The 16,513-nt window shown below is 32.9% G+C and overlaps 1 protein-coding gene across 10 annotated transcripts; it reads left to right on the top strand.

The window, feature by feature from the left end:
* Nucleotides 1–7,556: 7,556 nt before the first annotated feature.
* Nucleotides 7,557–16,513, top strand: LOC145642024 (uncharacterized). 10 transcript variants are annotated; one of them, XM_081693089.1, is made up of 7 exons: nucleotides 7,557–9,211; nucleotides 9,351–9,426; nucleotides 10,003–10,052; nucleotides 10,578–10,626; nucleotides 11,881–12,060; nucleotides 16,038–16,103; nucleotides 16,193–16,513. In XM_081693089.1, the coding sequence occupies exons 5-7, from the start codon at nucleotides 11,911–11,913 to the stop codon at nucleotides 16,295–16,297; spliced, it is 321 nt and encodes a 106-aa protein (XP_081549215.1). In that variant the 5' UTR covers nucleotides 7,557–9,211; nucleotides 9,351–9,426; nucleotides 10,003–10,052; nucleotides 10,578–10,626; nucleotides 11,881–11,910; the 3' UTR covers nucleotides 16,298–16,513. The 10 variants fall into 10 exon arrangements, with proteins under 10 accessions (XP_081549215.1, XP_081549212.1, XP_081549210.1 ...); XM_081693086.1 differs by having other exon boundaries at nucleotides 9,351–9,460; XM_081693084.1 differs by lacking the exon at nucleotides 10,578–10,626 and having other exon boundaries at nucleotides 7,557–7,862; nucleotides 9,042–9,211; nucleotides 9,351–10,052.

Raw genomic sequence — 16,513 nt, 5'->3', positions numbered from 1 at the left:
GAGGGTTTGGTCCCAAATCTCTCTTTCAATTATTTAATTTAATTGCTTTGATTATTATTTTCCTTGAAGTTACTAACGTGTGTATTTTGTTATTAGAAAGAGGTACGAGGCATCAAAGTAAGTACTTTAATTGATTAATTGATTTATGATGTAGATATCATGTTTATATTTTTATTATGATATTCCTAATATCATGTCTAGGGTATTTTTAATATTAAATATGATTGCTATGATGCCTTTTATTCTCTTCCTAATATTTATTCATGTTAGTATCATGTTAGGGCTAAAGATTTGATTTTTATCGCTTAGTGACATGCTAGGGTTTGTTATTAATCTTGTTAGTATCATGCCTAGGATCTTGCTATTTTTATTATGCTTTAATATTAACATGAACATGATTATGACTATGATTGTTATAATTTTTTATGATTGCGAATATTATTGTTATTATTATTTTGATGATGATTATTTTATTTATAATTATTATTCATGATGTTGATTATTTATTATGTTGCTTGATTATATTATTTATTGCTTGATCACCTTTTATTGCATGTTTAAAGGGAATTGGTACTTGTAATCACGCTTAATAAGATAATTAATAATCTTGTTTAGGGTTAATGTGATTATAATTCAAGTGATCGCCAATAATAGATTTATTTGTGCATTAATATTCAACCAACATAGATTAAACAGGTTTAGGGTTAATCCTATTGATTGCATGTTAGTCAGAAAGCGCACATGAATACGAGCAGAATAAAGTAGAGGCCTATTATTAGGGCAGGTTCAATCTCTTTTAGGTTGGATTTGTACCTTCATCCCCGAACCCTTATTTGGTTCATGACCTTATGGAGTTGACGATCTCTTGGATCGTTAAGGGGTGTAACCTTCACCTCGTGAACGGTTTACAAGTTCCTTAAAAACTTGTTGGCGACTCTTTTGCTCTATCTTCTTCCCTTTTGGACGCCACCGTACTTTAGTGTATGATCACAGTGGGGTTCAAGCTAGTGGGATTTAAAGGCTTGAAATTATTCCTTACACTTACACAGGGCCGTCTTCGGCAATGTAGAGGCCCTGTGCTAATGATAAAAAATAGGCCTCTAAAATTTGTAAAGGACCTATTTAAACCGGTAAAAAGCTCATTAGCTATTATATAACGATTTTGGGTTCTTTTACAATATATTTATCAATAGCTTCTCATTGAGACGGGTCAATTCTTCAATTCTCCTTTTTTTTTTTCCATAATAATAATAATAATAATAATAATAATAATAATAATAATAATAATAATAATAATAATAATAATAATAATAATAATAATAATAATAATAATAATAATAATAATAATAATAATAATAATAATAATAATAATAATAATAATAATAATAATAATAATAATAATAATAATAATAATAATAATAATAATAATAATAATAATAATAATAATAATAATAATAATAATAATAATAATAATAATAATAATAATAATAATAATAATAATAATAATAATAATAATAATAATAATAATAATAATAATAATAATAATAATAATAATAATAATAATAATAATAATAATAATAATAATAATAATAATAATAATAATAATAATAATAATAATAATAATAATAATAATAATAATAATAATAATAATAATAATAATAATAATAATAATAATAATAATAATAATAATAATAATAATAATATGTTAAAACACTAAAAATAAGGTTCCTTCAACCTTCTTGCCTAAAAAATTATCAGTAATAGGTCAAGTAAATTCAAGATTTCCTTCAAAAACAAAAAAATAAAAAAAATAAAAACAAAGATTTTTAGTTGGTTAGACTAGAGATAATTAAGGGCTTGTTTGGCATTGTTTTTTGTTTTGAGTTTTCAGTTTTTTTGAAAACAAAAAACCAAAAACAAGAAACAAGAAAAAGGTGTTTTCACTTTTTTGTTGTCAGTTTTCAAAATTAGCATGATTTTAATAAGTTTGACTAATTTTTTATTCATTATATGACATATATCATACACTTTTAAAATACAAAAGACCAAAAAACTGAAAACCGCAACAATGCCAAACGAACCCTAAGGGAGTTAATTTGTTTTGGAAAATTGAAATCAAAAGTCAAAATATTAATTTTGGAGATAATGGAAGAATATAAAGAGTTTTGAGGTTTGCTGGTAATAGAGGCCAACTTTTACCGGGAATGAAATAGTGATGTTAAAAAAAATAAATTAATACAGTGAATTTTAAAAATTTTGGGCCCTTGATTTTTGGGGGCCCTGTTACGTGTATCATAAAAAAGCATAACCTACCCAAGTCTGGCCTTACACAAGACTTATTGCTGATCCACAAGGTTAGGGATGACAATCCAGTTCGGATCCAACCGTACTCCGCCCCGATTCGAGGTAAAAAAATTCGCTCTGAATCTGAGAAAAAAGTAATCCGAGTTCGACTTCGTTTAAATAATCCGACTCAGAGTCGGAGGAGGGTCGGAGTCGGATCCTACAAAAAATCCGACTCCGACAAATGTCTGCTATGACGGATTATCCGACTTCGATAGATCGTGGATTTTGGTGTAGGTCATGGTGGCATTGGGTGTGGCCGTGTGGGTTGTAAAGGCCCAAATAACCCAATTTCTCAAAGTATATTGAATAACGAAAAAAAAACTCGGAGTAGGGTCGGATCGGAGTCGGAGGTCGGATATTGAAGTCGGAGTCAGAGTCTCGGAGTCGAATGTCGGATTTGGAGTCAGAGTCGGGTTTAGCCTCCGACTTCCTTAGGGTCTGAGTCAGATTTAGCATAATCCGCTCCGAGTGCGACCCGTTGCCATCCCTTCACAAAACCCTTCCATTCTTGCTCCAAAAGAAATTGTACCTATAGAATCGGCCATACACTACTAGAAAAAAAATTAACTTGCTGCTATTAATTTGCTGCATTTTATGCATTCCGCTGCAAATTAAAGTGGGTTTTACACATAGGTACTATTAGTATTATTAATTTGCAGGGGTTTTTCCATTGAATTGCTGCAAATCAATTATCTTACATTTACCCTAGCCCGGTATAGTATCCCCTCTATTCCTTAGCCGCCCAACTCATTCATTATGCTATTTCTCCCTCTTCCACCTTCATCTTCTCTCACTTACCTCACCGGTTGATTGCTCACCAATCTCACCGAAAATTCTACTTTGTCACTCACTCTTATCAACACTTCTGGTTTCTCACTCACTCACGAGTACCCACTCATCACCTACTCACCTTTGTCGGCGTTCACTCGCCGACTATCACTCTAACGGCTTGATGAATACCCACATATCTAACAGCTAACCTACGTCCTCACCACCACCTTCACTCACCGACTATCACTCTCAAAGCTAAGGTAACTAATTGTATTTTTTATTTCCTTGACCTTACTTGAGAATGAAGTAGGGAGTCACAAATTTTTGAGAAATTCCCTTGTAAAATGCGATTTGGGTATTACTGCTGTGATAATTGAAGAGGTGAATGTTGATTTGAATTTGTGAAGAGTTTGATTTCAGCATGTTTGAAATCTAGAGCTTGATGAATACAATTGCTTTAGTGTGCTATGTTTCGAAAAGATAATCGGTTTTTCTAATTTTTAAATATATTTTTTTAATTTTATGCCATTCATATGTACTCGTATTATGTTTCAATTTAATTTAAAGCTGTTTTTGTTTGTCAATTCTCTTTATCATGCACCCATTTAATTGTGTCATGCTTTGGCATTTTTGGAGGCTGATTGTTCACTTGTAGAAATCTATACTTAGTATTTAAAAACACAAACCATAATTTTTCATATGACACATGTCATCACAAGTCACTCACTACCACATATGACACATGTCACCCCTTTTGATCTTTTTGTTTAAGTCTTTATACTTTCTATAACTTGCAAATTCAATTAAGAAAATGAAGTGTTTCATCTCCATCATAATAAAATAAAGTTGAACCAATTAATATACATCACATAAACATATAAATTGAATTATATAAAAATTGTCTTTTCAACTAATAAACTTAAAATATAACTTAAATCAATATGTCATTTCATATCCTACAATCTTCATGTATATATACGTATCTAAATTCCTTTATCTTTTTCCACAGTTCTACCCTCATTCTTTTTTTCCTTTTAAGTTTTAGCAATGAAACAATTACTTCGTATTTCATATCAAAAGTTTCAACTATTGAAAAGCATACCTACATATGAAATAACCTAGATAAGAACCCGTGCATCGAACGGGCCAAAAGGCTAGTTATAATATGATACATTGTTGTGTTGTTTATCTACTAAATTGGAAGGTCATAGAGCACATGTTACCTATGTTATTATGGTTCCTAGTTAAAGTAAGATGAATTGATGAAGCTAATTGTTACTGGATTTTTGTTGGGCTTGTATTGATGAAGACATGTGATATTATGTTTGTCACCCAATTTTTTTCATGCTATAAAATTAAAACATTATTTATGCTTCTTTGTAGTGAATTGATTTTCTTTAATTTGAAAGTTTTTTGGGAGTGTGTTATCTAATTGTGAAATTTTTGCTACTGATTAAACAGGTTTATTTTGGTGGTGAATTAGTATTTTTTTTGCTTTTATTTTAATTTGGTCCGACATATATTGGAATCGAATTGAAATTTTTTTAGTTGTGTTGCTTCGGATATTTGTTTCTCAAGCTAGAATGGTTTTGTGATATTGGGAAGGAGAGATGGAGGACAAAGAATGTGTTTGAGAGAGTTAAATAAGGAGGATTTGAGAGCATTAGACTTGTGGGATGAGAGGGTAAAGGAAAGCCCATTGATGTAATAACGAACATGCTGCTCAAACTTGTTATAACTTTAAGGTTTTGTTTTAATTTAACCAAATTTAATATAGAATATTTGCTAATTATATGCAGGATAAAAGATATAAATTTTGGAAGTGATAGTGTCAAACGATGATCACATAGTAGTTTACTTTAGTACCAGGTGGAATCCTTCACCCAAGGGCAATTGAACATCTATAAAAGGTAGTTACTTCAGTCTTCTATCTCAAAGGTGTCGCTGTTGTTGCCTGTGTTGTTGTAGTTGCTGCTGCTACTGCTACTGCTACTCGTGCTGTTGTTGCTGCTCGTGCTGCTGCTGCCTATTTGACGCCCTAGCTGTTGCTGCCCAATTGACACCATTGCTGTTGTTGCCTTCTTTACTTCTTTTGTTATTAGATCTAAGAGTTCGTAATATTGTCTGTTGTGGCTAGCTCCTGCTGTATTATGTTAAGCAACTGTAATTTCTAATGCTGTCCAATTGTAATTTTTATTTTTATGATGAAAGTGTACTTTTACAGGCTATTATTAATGAAAATATAATGTTTTTCTACAATTGCAAATAAGATTTAAGTCTTTTTTTCTTTGCTATTTGTTGAATATCAGACTAGCAGCAGGTTTGATAAATAAAAACCCATATATTTTAATTGTAAAAAAGTATTTATTAGCAGGGGTTAATGGCATTAACCGCTGCAAATCAATGAATTGATTTGCTGCAGTTGTTAACTGCAACAAATTATTCAATTAATTTGCTCCCCTGGCGTTTGCTGCCACTCTAAAAATGCAGCAAATAAATCATTTTCAACTGCAGCAAATAAATGTTTTTCTTGTAGTGATATTAGAGAAATAGGCAGAAGAACAAATTCTAGAGAAAAAATGGCGCACACGTCAATTTATAAAGGAGGGACATTAATATTTTGGTAGGAAATAGGGATTGCTTTGACATTTTGAGAGGGAATAGTTAGAAGGAAGGTTTTAAAAAGGGGCGTATTAGTCATTTCATTGTGTTTAGTAACCTAACGAGGCGTTTGGTATGAGGGATATGGATAAGGAGGATAAAAGAGTGGGACAAGGATGGAGGATTAGTATATAGGTGAAATCCCTACTTTATAAAAAGTAGAATCTTGCTCTTATGAATAGTGTTGTGACAATTATAACCCCAAAAATGTGTATTTATGCATTTGCCCCTATTTAATGTTACAAGATTTTAGAATCTTGCTCTTATGAATAGTGTTGTGACAATTATAACCCCAAAAATGTGTATTTATGCATTTGCCCCTATTTAATGTTACAAGATTTTTTTAATATTGTATATCTTCTCTATGTTATTACGTACTTTTTCATCTTCACATTCAACCGGTTGAATTATTGGTTTCAAGTTTCAACCACAAAGTCACTGACAATCTTCAAAGGTATTTTTCAATTTTAATTTCAATTGTTTTATAAGGTTTTGATTGATTTTATATTTTAAGGTATTATCCTTTTTAAATTTTAGGGTCTGGGTATTCATCTATTTTTCCTAAATTTGATTGGATTTTGAAATAAAAAAATATAGTAGATAATTGAAATGAATGGAGAACCAGAAACACTATAAGCGAGGGAAATATACCAACTTCCGAGCACTACCCCATGGAAGCCCCTCATGTCTCTTTCTATTCTTTCAATTTGATCATTTCATGAATATTTGTCAGTGACTTTGTGGTTTGTCCACTTAAGCGCTACCACAAATCCGATCAAAAGGTACTTTAATTTTTTCCCTATAAGATTTTTTAGGATTTTTATTTATGATCTTTAGATTGTACTTTGGTTTTGATTTTGGGGATTGTAGAATTTTACAAAGGTGGCTTTCAACATTGCTATTAGATTCGTTGTTATGAGATACAAATGACATCTAAATTTCAATTATAATTTTGGGATTAAGAGCGTAAAATGAGAGTCCACAACTTTAAAAGATGCAATTTTTCAAGGTACATGTTTTTTAAAGGGAGTAGAATGCCTTTGTGCTTAGGCTCTGGATGTATATTCTATATTTGAAGGAAAGGAGGTGTGAGTATTTCTCTTATCAATCCTAACCTACCTTAAAGGTTTATTGTTACTTGTTAGAAGAGAAGATACCACTTTTCTGGTGAGATTCTGCTATGGTGCATCCTAATAATGTTATATGCTCTGCATCTAATGAGTATCAGTTTAATGATTTACTGTATTTCTTTTTATTGTTGAGTTGAATTAAGCTGAGCTAAAGCTTGCCTGCATTGGATAACTCAGCTCTTCTTACATTGGGTTTAATTACAGAGTATTAAAATATAAAAAATAAAAAATAAAAAATAAAGCCCCTGGACCAATATACAAAGAGAGGGGAAAAAAAAAAGCTACTCCGTATTTTATTATTTTGGATTTTTACATTGGGTTCAAGCTATCAAACTTTATATTAGATGATCATATTAGACTTAACAACAATACTAAGTATAAATGTACGTTGCATTGGACTTGAGCAAAATCCAAACTCAAAACTAAAATTTAACACCTGAGTCCTAACTACTCATAGAGTACCCAAGAACAAATCCTTACCCTTTTAAGAACCAGAAGTTGTGTTACTATTTGAAATCTACAGTGTGCTTCCGTTTATACCCTCAAGCTATTTTTTTATTTTCGAAAATGCCCTTCATGCTTGATTTCAGCACTTTGTCTTCTTGGTCTTGTTTCAGTCCTGCTTTTTCCCCTTTTCATGCTCCACCATTCAATTCTTCGATTTTCTTTCTCTCTCCTTTGAACCAGTCTTTCTCACTATCACTCCATCAGATGGAGTCCATCTTTCCTTTCTCACTTCATTTTCTCTCTCTTCATTCTCCAATCTGCTCTCATGAAAGAATGTTGAATTTTGCTTCAACATGAAAGACCTCATCACCAAGCATAGAGATTTCAATTCTGAATAGCAAAAGGTTTTGCCTGATCGCTGCCATCTGTTGTATTCATCTGCAGTTCTAATTAAGAAGAGTGGCAAAAACAATTTCTCTCGTTACCTCCTTAATATTTTTCTTCCAGGTTAGATTGCTCTTTTGTATTATTTTTGGCAAGTATATTCATGTGAGTAGTTATAAGTTTCACTTTTACCTCTTGAAATTATATGGCATTTTTTGGGAAGTTGAAGATTTGTACAGATTTTCTATTTTATTTTGTGAATTTTCTGCTTAATTGCTGGTTTTGTGCGAAATCCGTCGAATCGGATGGAAGTCTGGTGAACGAAGAGATCTTCCAATTGGGAAGTTGAATCGCTGATGTCGGGGGTAATGAACCCGAACCCTTTCCAGCCATTGAACCGCTTGATTGTGTGAACTTGAATACTTTGTTGGTAAAGCTGGATTTTTTTTTTTTTTTTTTTTTTAAAAAGGAAATTGCTATTGCTGCTGGCTGAAAAAGTGGACTGAGTCCTCTATTCTTGACAATTGAAACTTGAGTCCCCTGGTGTCGTCGAATAGCTCGTCAAAGACATCGGGGTATATGTCAGTTGATAGAGTATTGTACCATAAACCTATACAAATATGGCCGGCTTCATTTTGTACAAGTTTCTCGTTCAAAATATTCCCTCATTTTGACCAGTTCAATTATTCTGGTGATGGTATGACTTTTGTTATGGCTCAAGATGATAAATTTCCTTTAAATATTAGCCGTGGTGCTTATCGCTTCCCACTCTAATCCTAAATTTTGACTTTGTGGCGAAGAGATTTAGTTTAATTTCATATTAAGTACTGTTTAATCTGTTGATTCTAAACTATTTATAGTATAATTGGTCAGTACGTACTAATTTAAAGAGCATCCATCAAATTCTTGAAGGAATGGTGCTACTACCATACATGGACAGCTACACTGATGTTCATGCTATGTCAGATTATGACTAAAACTCATCTAAGCAATTACCCTGGCTAGGATTCAAGGCTGTGTTTTTATCCTTCAGTTGGGTGATCATCTGAATGAACCTCTAAACAATTGTCATATATAGCAGCAATGCCGGATACACTTTTCCTCATGAAATCTCGCTATACACTATCTTCTTGTGTTTCCTTGTATATTTTTCCCCTTTTTGATTGTTTGAACTTTGCAATGATTAACTTATTAGTAAGTGGTCACCCTCTCTGTTGATAAGTTATTAGATGTTTTAATACAAGGGCATATTTATAGTTTACTTTTGGAAAATGCTATTTAAGAATTCCATTGTTTTGTCAGATGATCAGAAAAAGGTTGAACATTTGTTGGGGTTAGAAGGTGCAAAAGAAAGACTACACCTATTTAAAGCAAATTTAATGGAAGAGGGTTCTTTTGATTCTGCTATTTCTGGGTGTCATGGTGTTTTTCATACTGCTTCTCCGGTTCCTTTTGCTGTCGATGATCCCCAGGTTTTTTTTGTTTCTTCTGAATTTTCTTATTGCCTGTTTACTTAATTTAATTATTAGTATCCGTGCCAAGAGGATATGTTGCGAACATTGAAAAAAAAAACTCGGAGTAAGTATTAATATTAATGATGGAATGTTACAGTGTTAGGATTCTTAGAAGACTTAAAACAATGAGCAAGTTAGAAAATACTTGATAGAGGGATTATTTGCTATTTTTGGTAAGTGGGTAACGATGAGACTCGAACTTGCGAGGTATGTCATAATTTGATTTTTTTTTTTTTTAACTGATCATAACCTAGCTCTTAATCGTGATTAATTTGATGTTTTTCCTGAAATAATATATGCATATTCATGCTTTCTGGCTAATGGAATCTGCTTTATGTTCCCTGTTTCTATTGTTTTGATTGGACCTTTGCTTGAAATTCGATTAAGCATCAGCGTTCTATAAGGTTTACTTTCTGCTCATATGTGTTTCATGAACTTTCAATGTAATTTTATAGAAATGAATGGGTGAACTATTTGTTTTAAATGATTAATGCTTATCAAATTATATTTAATTTGGCCAGTTGATGTAAAGATGCTATATTGAATTTGACAGTTGGGTGAAATTGGTATTTAGTAGGATCAATTCATATTGCAGAACAAAAAGGTTACAAATTTTTGCCAAAATCTGTAATATTTTGATTGATTATAGAGTTATTGTTAATATGTAATGATTTGGGAAGTTCATGTATTATGGAAGATGAAGGATTAAGAGCTGATGATTCTTTTTTTGATTTTTTTTGGATTTTAAGGGAGCTAAAGGATCTATTAATGGAGATGATCCTTCTGCATTTGATTAAAGGTAAACATGCTATTTTATTCTATCAATGGAGATGATCCTTGTATCTTTCTACATAAAATCATGCTATTTGATTATTTTTATTACTCTGGTGTTGGTTATTCATATGTTTGTTTCCGATGTTGGGTATATCGCTTTCTGTTATCGTTTTTTAGGTCTAATTAATTGTCTTGAAACCCGGATAGGAAAAGCTATGGAGGTACGATTTTATTTTTCGTGCCCTTTTCCTATAATTTGGGTTATAATGTGAGATTAATTGGGTTATGTTTGTGGGATGAACTGGGTTATTTTTCTTGCCTTAAAAAAGAGATATTTGGGATAAAAAAAAATACTACTATTGAAATCAATTATAAAATCAGAAAGTCATGTTTAACCGCATGGATTAGATTATATTACCCATTGCTGCATTTATAACCTACTATATTACTCAATTGTACTGCATACTTTATTTGGGCATGCTGTTGCCTAGCATGGCTATCATGGATCTTGTTGGAATGATTTTTCAGTTGCTGTTATTGTTTGGTACAGACTTGATGCATGGATTTCTATTGACAATGCAGTTTTTGTAGTTTGGAATGTAAGCTCTTCAGTTTCACTGTTTCTAGATTCTGCTGCTTCAAATTTAATAGATTTGAGTACTATGATGAAATCATTAGCTTGCTTAATTATTTGATGTCATTTCTTGATTGCTATGCTTGTGACTTGAACATAATTTGAAACATATGATCCCTGGGATCTTTTCTCATGTGTGTTCTCATTCTATGGAATTCTCTATCAAATACTTATTCCTTTTATGTTCTTGTCAGAGATCTCCTTAAGCAAGTGATTTTGAAATTGTCCCGTTTTGTCTAGGCGGTCGTTATAGCACAGAGAAGGACCCTTTTCCTTTGAGCTGATGTGACAATAGAATGTGTCATTTTCTCTCTTGTGAAATATATCTTCAATGATCCTGAACATATAACGTTCGTGGCTGAACTATGGCGTGTGTTTTAAATTTTTAATAAACAAAGATAACATCCCTAACAGTTTATTTATGAAACTTGGACTTATGTGGTGAAACATGGGTCTCATTTCCATAAATTCTGTTTGACACATATAAGTATATAACTATTTATAATAAAGTGTGCAATAAGGTAATGATGTAAGACATGTTTTTTAAAAAATAATTCAAAACTTGTTTATCTCTTCGTAGAAGCATATTTTTATGTTTTATTGGAATTAGTTTCTTATGGAACTTGGATATCCCCAAATTCCTATTTATTTGCTTGCAGCAAACAAGGTTTATTTAGATGCTATTCTTCATGTCAAGTTGCCGCTTTTTTGATGTTGATATACCAGACCTGGTTGATTGTAGTCACTGTAGATGTACTTTTAAAAAATAGCGGTGTTACAACTTCTCTAGGGTGAATGAGTTGGTTCAAAAAAAGAATTCTATAGTTTACATGTTGTTAAGCAGAATGACTTTTAGCTTTGGAAAGCTAAGGCAGCTAAAAGAAATAGCCAGTGTTAAATAAATAAGCCTTTGAAGCTGATGTGAATAATCCTACAACCATATTGAATGGGACCAAATGCTTTAATTAGAATTGTTAATTTTCATATGTGCTCTCTTGATTCCTCATTTATGATGGAAGCGAGGTGCGTTCAAATATGTGAAAGGTGTACATCAGAAGATGAACTTCTGAACTTAATTCTGATGCTGAGCCTTAAAATAAAATAATCAGTGCCTTCCAAATGCATTGCTGTGTTTAACACGTATTGTAGATTGCAAATATATATAATTACAAAAGCCTACAAGCTCTTTTTGTTGTAATTTTTTTTTAAAAAATTGTAGATGCTTTTGGTGCATTGAGGATTGAATATCATGTACTCAGCAACTATGGATGAAAGGGACACCCAAGATGTGGCTCCCGTTAGTCAAGCAGCGGATATTCGAGCCCAAAATAAGGAAATTGAAAATTTGGTGGAGAGCTACAATGTATTGGAACCACGGGAGAGGGTTGCTAATCTACAGGTTTAATTTTATTCTTTAAATTTTGCATATTATTTTCCTTAATTTAGCTTTATTGTTATGTGACATTATGAATCATTGTTTGATTTTATACTGTTAGAATCTTTTTAGTTTGATGTTTTAAAGTCTTTTGTAGTGATTCACATGAATTGTAGTGATTCTCATTCACTGGGGAAAACAAAATCTATTCATATAATTCAATAAGGTGTCTAATAAACTTGTATCCATGGTCTAAGGCTTAGTTGTTGGGGTGAGGATCTTAAATGACTGAGAAACCGAATAAACTTCACTTATATATCTCATATGCAGCTGCATATTTTGATGTATGTAGTATCCTCTGGTCTGAAATGTTGTTCTCTGGTTTGTTAAACCATATTGAGTTGTAGCAATCTAGCATAGTTTTGCTCTGTTTCACTATAAGCATATGCAAATTGTTTAGATGTATGTATATATAAAAATTATTGTTTTGTTTTTTTATTCCTATTAAATTTCTCTCTATTTATGTTGTCCCACCTAATGAAGCTTAAACACTTCTCCGTCCCCGAAAGAACGACCCATTTGGCCTACCTTTAGTCCTAAAAGAATGACCCATTAGCATTAAAATACCCACCAATTTGCAACAATATTTGTGCAAAATTAGCTTCCCCATATAATTTTTTTTTTACATATACTTTTATTACTATCTCTCTTTACTTTTTTGTAAATCCCATTTAAATTTATCTTTCCAATATACTTTTACTTCTTTTATTTAACTTTATTAATACCCGCGAAATCAACCCAAAAGAGTCGTTCTTTCGGGGACGGAGGGAGTATGTAATCAAGGAGTAGGAAAACAATACTTTTTAAAAAGATTTTAAATAATTTTATTAAACCATATAAGTCGAGTATTAAAATATAAAGGATGATGGAAAAAGGTGAGACCAAATTATACCCACCAAATTATCCATACATTGGGGAGTCGAGAGAGGGCGTGCCAAGAGAGAAGAGGGCATACCGGGAAAGGAAAGGGGCCGAGAGAGAGAGAGGAGGGGTGGGGGGGGGCAGGAGACAAAGTGAGAAAAACAAGGGCTGGGAATGAGTTGGAAGAAGAGGGAGAGGGAGAGAGAGAGAGAGAGAGAAAGGGGGGAAGAGGGGGAAGGTGAGGGAGAGAGAGAAAAAATAGGGACATGGATGGGAGAGAGCGAGAGAGGACCATGGATAGAGGCATGCATCGAGAAAGAAGAACCCAAGATTGAGAAGGGCAGGATTCCGGGAAAGAGATATCGGGAGAGAGAAAATGTGTCAGGAGCACTATTACCAAATTCGTGGTTCGCTTCGATACGTGGTACGGGTACGAGTTAATGGTTCGTGGCTTGGTCGATTTGGGGTTTGCTAGATTTTTGTATATAAAGTATTTTTTTCATATAAAAAATAAATAATGCAGTCTTTATTTATTAATAGTTTTTCTATAAAAAAATTAAAATTCAACAAGTATAAAAGGGATAGCTAGAAAAGGTGGCGATCAAAATAATTAAAAAAATAAAATTACTTAATTGACCGGTCAAGTTATGTACTTGCCACATGTTTTTCTCTCTCCTCACCACACCCTTCACTTTAATCGTTTCCTAACTCTGTTTTCCCTAGCCATTTTCAACATCATTCTCCACCACTTCACATCGGAATTTTCAATGCCTTTTAGAGGATAGAATAGAGACAAAGGATTAGAAAGAAAGAAAGAGACCAAGAGAAATAGTATGTGGCCATGGGCTAATAAAGGAATGAATGAGTGATATGGGAACAATTTTGACCTATAATTTTCATAGGCATTAAAATGAGAGGCAAAAGAGAAAGGAAGGAAGAGATGAGAAACAATTCGAGATACTGAGTGTTTAATTGTTGAAGAGACCTAGAAGCTATGGAGGAAGAAAATGGGAAAAAAAAAAAAGGGATATGAAATAAAACAGGTAAAATTGCGAGTGGTTTAAAGGAAGGAAAAAGGAATGAAAACTGTTTAGGGGACCATCTTTAGTATGTAATCAAGGAGTAGGTTAACAATACTTTTCAAAAAGAATTTAAATAAGGTGAGACCAAATTATACCCACCAAATTATCCATACATTATTGGGAAGTCAAGAGAGGGAGTGCTAGGAGAGAAGAGGGCATACCGGGAAAGGAAAGGGGCCGAGAGAGAGAGGGGGGGGTGGGGGGGCAGGAGACAAAGTGAGAAAAACAAGGGCTGGGAATGAGTTGGAAGAAGAGGGAGAGGGAGGGAGAGAGAGAAAGAGAGAGAGAAGGGAAGAGGGGGAAGGTGAGGGGGAGAGAGAAAAAATAGGGACATGAGAGAGAGCGAGAGAGGACCATGGATGGAGGCATGCATCGAGAAAGAAGAACCCAAGTTAGAGAAGGGCCGAGATTCCGGGAAAGAGAGAGGGGATCGAGAGAGAGAAAAAGGGTCAGGAGCACTATTACCAGATTCGTGGTTCGCTTCGATACGTGGTACGGGTACGAGTTAATGGTACGTGGCTTGGTCGACTTGGGGTTTGCTAGATTTTTTTATATAAAGTATTTTTTCATATAAAAAATAAATAATGTAGTCTTTATTTATTAATAGTTTTTCTATTAAAAAAAAATTAAAATTCAACAAGTAAAAAGGGGATAGCTAGAAAGATGGCGATCAGAATAATTAAAAAAATAAAATTACTTATTGACCGATCAAGTTATGTACTTGCCACATGTTTTTCTCTCTCCTCACCACACCCTTCACTTTTAATCGTTTTCTAACTCTGTTTTCCCTAGCCATTTTCAACATCATTCTCCACCACTTCACATCGGAATTTTAAATGCCTTTTTAGAGGATAGAATAGAGACAAAGGATTAGGAAGAAAGAGACCTAGAGAAATAGTATGGGGCCATGGGCTAATAAAGGAATGAATGAGTAATATTGGAACAATTTTGACCTATAATTTTCATAGGCATTAAAATGAGAGGCAACAGAGGAAGGAAGAGATGAGAAACAATTCGAGATACCATTTTGAGTGTTTAATTGTTGAAGAGACTTAGAAGCTATGGAGGAAGAAAATGGGAAAAAAAAATGGGACATGAAATAAAACAGGTAAAATTGCGAGTGGTTTAAAGGAAGGAAAAAGGAATGAAAACTGTTTAGAGGACCATCTTTAGTATGTAATCAAGGAATAGGTAAACTATATTTTTCAAAAAGATTTTTAATAATTATGTAAAACCATATATGTCAAGTATTAAAATATAAAAGATGGTGTAACAAGGTGAGACCAGATTATACCCACCAAATTATCTCAAGAGAGGGCATGCCAGGGGAGGGTATTCTAAAATTGAAAAATCATAAAAGGTGAGTGAAAAGCTGAAGAGATAGGTAGTTTAGAGGATAGAGAGATAGAGGGAAGAAAAAAAAAAGAGAACCTTTAACCGGTTAGTTTGAAGTATAGGACAACTACAAGCAAGTAGGAAGATACTTCCTTAAAATTTACATAGCCTTTTAAATTAATGTTGAGGAGAGCAAGGTCATTGAGAAGCATGCTGCTGAGCTCTGCCTGTTGGCCGAGGACTGTGACCAACCTGACTATGTCTAATTGGTCAAAGCTCTGTGTGCTGAGCACAACGTTAACTTGCTTAATGTTCCAAGCGCCAAGACCCTAGGCGAGTGGGCTGGTGTAAGTTACTCTACTATTGAATTTCTTTATGTTAATTTTCATTTGTTGACCTTATTTTGTTGTTTGGATGGGTAATGGGATTATTGTTTGCAACTCACACATGCTTTACAAGTGTTAAAATTTCTGATTGAGCGTTGTTATTTGATGTCAGAGATATCTTTCATCTTTAGATTAGCTAGCAGTTAATTTGGATATCATCCAAGCATAGATTTCTTCTTTTATATACCACAACTTTGTTGAGTTTTTGAGAAATATGCACAATGATGACCTTTCAATAAAGCTCATTTATGCTAATTTTTTTCCAATACTTCTGCAGCTTTGCAAGATTTATTCAGAGGGGAAAGCAAGGAAAGTTGTCGGCTGTTCATGCGTAGTAGTTAAGGTAGAGATCCCTTGTATTGTCTTTGTTGGTTGCTTGAAGAGATACATCTTTTTTGTGGGCTAACCATTTTTTTTTGCTTGCTGTTTCAGGACTTGTGCAGCAGCACATCAAGTCTCACTAAATCGCTCACATATGAGATTCCTTATCAGTTAGAGGGCTTTAGCTCTGTAGTAATTTTTGTTTTGGAGTTGTGATTTGACCAATTTTACATAGTCAGGTTGTTGTGCAGGTTTTATTTTTTTTTGAAGGTATATGAGCTGTAAATGTGATTATGTGAAATGATATCTGAGCACAGTGCTGGAAGACAGAGAAATTAGGGGTTAATATTATCAATATTAATGTAACTAGGAAAAACTTGTATTTTATTTTATATATATATATATATAAAAAGCATTCATTGTATTTTATTA

Source organism: Chenopodium album, chromosome 8 (assembly GCF_948465745.1).
Source record: "Chenopodium album chromosome 8, dcCheAlbu1.1, whole genome shotgun sequence".
Taxonomy (NCBI): Eukaryota; Viridiplantae; Streptophyta; class Magnoliopsida; order Caryophyllales; family Amaranthaceae; genus Chenopodium; species Chenopodium album.
Note: the sequence above shows the minus strand (reverse complement) of the source record. Positions and strands in the feature narration are given on the sequence as shown.

What these genes read in the sequence shown, in the direction of transcription:
- LOC145642024 (XM_081693084.1), top strand. Translation starts at nt 11,911, where the DNA reads ATGTACTCAGCAACTATGGATGAAAGGGACACCCAAGATGTGGCTCCC. An exon ending in AGAGGGTTGCTAATCTACAG is followed by an intron (nt 12,061 to 16,037) that starts GTTTAATTTTAT and finishes ATACTTCTGCAG; the next exon opens with CTTTGCAAGATTTATTCAGA. An exon ending in GTTCATGCGTAGTAGTTAAG is followed by an intron (nt 16,104 to 16,192) that starts GTAGAGATCCCT and finishes TTGCTGTTTCAG; the next exon opens with GACTTGTGCAGCAGCACATC.